General features: G+C 38.8%; 2 protein-coding genes across 2 annotated transcripts in view; one reads left to right on the top strand and one right to left on the bottom strand.

The window, feature by feature from the left end:
• Positions 1 to 2,486, top strand: part of LOC137813628 (protein FAR1-RELATED SEQUENCE 6-like) — a 12,683-nt gene extending 10,197 nt beyond the window's left edge. Inside the window, exons 2-4 of the mRNA XM_068615981.1 lie at positions 60 to 1,793; positions 1,983 to 2,099; positions 2,295 to 2,486. Of these exons, the coding sequence (XP_068472082.1) occupies positions 60 to 1,793; positions 1,983 to 2,099; positions 2,295 to 2,486 (2,043 nt within the window). The remainder of the gene's footprint in view (positions 1 to 59; positions 1,794 to 1,982; positions 2,100 to 2,294) is intronic.
• Positions 2,487 to 3,232: 746 nt separating this feature from the next.
• Positions 3,233 to 4,910, bottom strand: LOC137813617 (protein MAIN-LIKE 1-like). Its single transcript, XM_068615971.1, has 3 exons — positions 4,857 to 4,910; positions 3,473 to 4,702; positions 3,233 to 3,400 (listed from the first exon to the last, which is right to left on the bottom strand). The coding sequence occupies exons 1-3, from the start codon at positions 4,908 to 4,910 to the stop codon at positions 3,233 to 3,235; spliced, it is 1,452 nt and encodes a 483-aa protein (XP_068472072.1).
• Positions 4,911 to 5,177: the final 267 nt, after the last annotated feature.

The following is a 5,177-nucleotide window of genomic DNA, read 5'->3' as shown; positions in this document are numbered from 1 at the left end:
TTTTAAATTTGGCATGATGATCAAGATGTTCTTTTAAATTTTTAAGAATGTTATTGTAGGTATTTCGTGATCGAGATGAGCTGTTAGATTGGGCGAGAAGTGTTGGCTATAGTTATGGGTTTGTCATTGTTATATTAAGGTCAAATACATGGACGGGCCAACGAGGAAGGATGACCTATGTATTGTTAGGTTGTGAGAGAGGAGGTAAATACAGACGGTATAAAAAAGAAGTAGATGTCAGTCAAACTGGAAGTAGGAAGTGTGAGTGTCCTTTCAGATTGCGAGGCAAACCAGTCAAAGGTGGTCAAGGGTGGAAGGTTGAATTAATTTGTGGTTCTCACAATCATGACTTGGCAGAGACAATGGTGGGTCATCCCTATGCTGGAAGGTTAAGTATAGAGGAAAAGGTTATGGTTGAGGATATGAGTAAAACTGCGGTGAAGCCAAGAAATATTTTACTAACCATGAAAGAGAGAAATGAGAAGAATGTGACAACGATTAAGCAGGTTTATAATGCAATCACTGTTCACCGAAGATCACAACGAGGTCACAGAACAGAAATGCAACAACTGATGTTGTTACTAGAGCGAGACAGGTACGTGCATTGGTGTAGGTGCGATGAGGTCTCTAATATTGTGCAAGATATATTTTGGACACACCCAGATTCAGTAAAATTGGTGAACTCATTTAACATTGTCATATTAATGGATAGTACGTACAAGACGAACAAGTATAAGATGCCGTTACTTGAGGTTGTTGGGATTATGTCTACAGGTTTGACTTTCTCCGTTGCATTTTGTTTACTAGCAGCAGAAAAGGAAAATAATTTTTTTTGGGCCCTTGACAGACTTAAAGGGTTGTTTTTAAGAGTTGATTCATGCCCTAGGGTGGTGGTATGTGATAGAGATGTTGCTTTAATGAATGCAATTAGAATGGTGTTTCCTGAAGCTTATAATTTGCTATGTCGGTTTCACATTGATAAAAATGTGAAAGCAAAATGTAAAATGTTGGTGCATCCAAGAGAGGCATGGGATCAAGTAATGGAAGTGTGGGGATCTGTTGTGGATTGTGATATTGTTGAGGCCTTTGAAGATCGTGTCAATGCTCTTCGAGTTGTCTGTTCTCCATGGCCTATATTTGTTGATTATGTGATGGATACATGGTTACGTCCACATAAAGAAAAATTTGTCAAGGCATGGATAGATAAGGTGATGCACTTAGGAAACACAACAAGTAACAGAGTTGAGGCGGCACACTGGAGCCTAAAGAGAGTTCTTCAGAATTCGATGGGGGATTTATGTTTCTGCTGGGATTCCATCAATAAGATGATTATTTTACAACATAATGCAATCAAAGATTCATTCCAAAAGAGTTTGCATGTGGTTGGACATCGGTTCAAGGTTACAGCTTACAAAAAATTGTTAGGTTTTGTGTCTAAATATGCTTTGAACCTTATTTCAGAAGAACTTGATAGGGTTAAATCAGTGGGGTTTGATAAAAGTAGGTGTGGATGTAGTCTTACATGTACTCATAGTCTTCCTTGTGCGTGTCAATTGGCTTCATTTGGTGTTGGTAGCATACCACTTAAATCAGTACATGTGATGTGGACTCGTTTAAGTTTTGAAGACATTGCTACTGAACAATCTTCATCTGAGTTGTCAATTGATAAAGAGTTTGAGGTCATCGCGAAGCGGTTTAAAGAGTTGGATGTTGCAGGTAAGGTTAACATCAAGAGTAAATTGCAGGATATTGCCTTTCCAGAGAAAACATCTATTTACGCACCAGATCATAAGGTGAAAACAAAAGGTGCTGTAAAGATATCTCGTCCTACCAAATTCATGAGATCAACTAAGCGAATCCCTTCTTATTTTGAACATGTGGATTTCTTACACTCACAACATGATAGTTGTGCAAGCAAAAAATCTAATGAAGAAAGCTTACCATAAATTGTACCAGCAAAATGTATTCCTTTCCTTGATCAGTTCCCTGTAGGGTATCATCCATATATTGTTGATGTTGTTGACGTTAGGGCTGATGGCCATTGTGGCTACCGTGCTGTTGCTGCCCAATTGGGAATGGGAGAGGAGTCATGGGCTGTTGTTTGAATGAATTTGTTAAAAGAACTAAGTGAATGGAGACAAGAATATGTTCAACTCTTTGGTGGTGATGATAGATATGAATACTTGAAGAAGTCACTTCTAGTGGAACACATGTCTATGGTACCAACCACTAAAACCATTTCATTTTTACATTGCATTTCTTTATTTAACTTTGTTTGTCAATTGTACTTGCAGGTAGGAACAGATAAGTGGATGACAATTCCAGACATGGGATATGTTATTGCAAATTGGTATAATGTCATTCTTGTTTCTTTGTCCATGTTACAATCATTGAGTATTTTTCCTTTAAGAACCCAAGCACCAAGTAACTTCCGTCAACACCGAATCATTGCAATTGGACATGTCCACGGAAATCATTTTGTCTAGGTATAAACTAAACCAATCAAGATTGATGTCCTAAATCAAGATTTGTGTACCTTATATTTATTACCTTTATAGGTCAAGCTCAAAGATGGTTGTCCAATTCCACCTACGGATATATTGTGGGCATCACATCGTTATCCGGCGGCCCAAACTTGGTCAACATACTACACTAGCCGGATACAAGTTTATACCCAACTAATGTCCATTAGACGATATTTGTAATTATAACATTTGTAATAGCATAATTTAGATTTATGGATGTTTAGTACATTTGCAGTTGTCCTACACACAATGTTGAATGCACTGAAGTTTGTGAATACGGATAAAAATATTTGTCTACGGATAAAAATATTTGTCTACGGATAAAAATATCCGGAAGAGTCTGCTATGCCTACGGATAAAAAAATCCGGAAGTCACAGTTATGCCTACGGATAAAAAAATCCAGAAGTCACAGTTATGCCTACGGATAAAAGAATCCGGAAGTCACTGTTATGCCTACGGATAAAAATATCCGTAAGTCATACTTTTGCCTACGGATAAATATATGCGTAAGTCAGTGATTTCTGTACTAATGATCATATTGAAACATATAAGGATCATATTGAAACATATAAAATAAAAGTAACGTGAAGCAAGAACCGATAAGGATCATATTGAAACATATAATTAAGGTTCAGATACATTGTCATGGATCAAAATATTACATAAAAAGAAATCGTAATACATCTGACATATTGAGAAATCCTAATCAATCATTCCTACGTGCATGTCTCCTGACATAAACAGCTCTTTCATCAGTCGCTCCTCGTGTTAACATAATGGCTGCTTGTATGCCTTCCCAAACAGGGCTGCCCTCCACGACATCGCCATGATCAAGTAATGGCTGCAATGTCTCTGTAATTCTACGACAAATACCCTACAAGCATGAATGACATACTATTAGAAAAAAACAATAGAAATTAATATCTTAACAAGGTTAGAAGCATACCAGAGCAGGATGTGACTCCTCATGATGACTTGGCACTGCTTCGTGATGACGTGCATCTGAGGGTACCGGTACAGGACGGTCATCCTCATCTGTATTAATCACATATGGATGTGATACAGATCTAAACCAACCCATGTACTCTTGAACGCAAGCGTCAGGATGACGTGCTATGGCATAGTCATGTATGACATAATCATTGAAATGTAACCATCGACGGTCCATTTCATTTGTATCCGGATGACCATGTCCAATTACAGATGGGTTGCGAGGGATGATCTGTGTATAGCCATACTGACGCAGAACACGTTCTGGCATGTGCAGCTGTGTCCAATTTCCAAGCCTCAAATAACCACAGAATAAGGAAATCCACTCGAATGGACGTTCTTCCCTGTGCTCGTTGTATGGACAAAACCGAATGGAAGCTGGTGTCAATGTATCCAACTGTGATCGTACAACAACAATTGAAGTACCTTTTCCAGCATCATACAGCCTGCACCGAGGTTGATCTTCAGAATACAATGCTTGCATACGTCTCATCCCTATAGACGGGAAATGCTCATAAATCCACCCCTGCAACAATGTTGCATAACCAGCTAGTTGCTTTGTGTTTGCATAACTACAATCTCCTAGCTGTTCATACATGTGAGTTAGGGCAGCTGCTGCCCAAGAATATCCCCCGGTAAGCCTCAAATCAACAAAAAATCCAAGATAAAACACACTTACTGACGTAGCACTCTTGTCCGCAAAAATAGTGCAACCGACAAGGTGAAGTAAGTATGCTCTGGCAGCCACAGTCCACTGCCTCCTTGAGCATGCATCTTGATACACTTCTCTTAACCAGCTAAAGCGCACATGAGCTCCCCGACAGTGTCTTGTTTCTTCAGATGCAAGTGCATGGTCAACACGGAGGGCTTCTACCAATAAATCAGTCGCCGAATCAGAATCTAAGGTTTCCTGTGTGTAAAACTGACCGACAATGGGTAAATGTAACAAATTTGACACATCATCAAGAGTGATGGTCATCTCCCCAACCGGTAAATGAAAACTGTTTGTCTCTGCATGCCACCTCTCTACAAAAGCACACAGCAGTCCTCGGTCTAGACTCTCATAACTAGCATGAAGCAGACCACCTAAGCCAGACAATTCTACAACAGCTTCTATGCGCTCATGAGGTGCTCCTAACTTATTTATCTTCCTCCCATGTGAAAAGACCTTCAGCTCACCACGATCCTACAATAATCAACATATATCATCAATAATCAGGAATACATAACAAATACAAAAATTTATTTTTCATTACTTACCAAACCATCCCACAACTGTTTGGCTACGTGATGTTCATAATTAACAAGTAAGGACTTATCCAATGGCCCTCCTGGATAGCCTTCATCATCAACTTCAACTTCTTCTTGTTCAATATAGTCTTCAAACTCTTCATTTGGAATTGAAGTACTAGACCCACCCCGTTTTCTTCTAATCGATGCAGTTGGACGCACACGATCCAAATTAGAACTTCCTCCACCTCTAGTCCGCACCATCTTACATTTCATAAAAGTAACATTCAATCCAACATATATAACAAAATTATAACACATATAGTTTAAAACACTTGTCAAAAATTTCACACTAATACGGATATTAATATCCGCAGGCCAATAACAACAATTCGGATAAAAATATCCGCAAGTCAAACGTAGCTTACGGA

This window comes from Phaseolus vulgaris, chromosome 10 (assembly GCF_000499845.2).
Source record: "Phaseolus vulgaris cultivar G19833 chromosome 10, P. vulgaris v2.0, whole genome shotgun sequence".
NCBI classification, from domain to species: domain Eukaryota; kingdom Viridiplantae; phylum Streptophyta; class Magnoliopsida; order Fabales; family Fabaceae; genus Phaseolus; species Phaseolus vulgaris.
This window is presented reverse-complemented; position numbering and strand designations above follow the sequence as displayed.

Coding starts and splice junctions, on each gene's coding strand:
- LOC137813617 (XM_068615971.1), bottom strand. CDS start 4,910: ATGAAGAGTTTGAAGACTATATTGAACAAGAAGAAGTTGAAGTTGATG. Junction 4,703..4,856: donor AGTTGAAGTTGATGATGAAG/GCTATCCAGGAG, acceptor TGATTATTGTAG/GATCGTGGTGAGCTGAAGGT. Junction 3,401..3,472: donor AGGAGTCACATCCTGCTCTG/GTATGCTTCTAA, acceptor TCATGCTTGTAG/GGTATTTGTCGTAGAATTAC.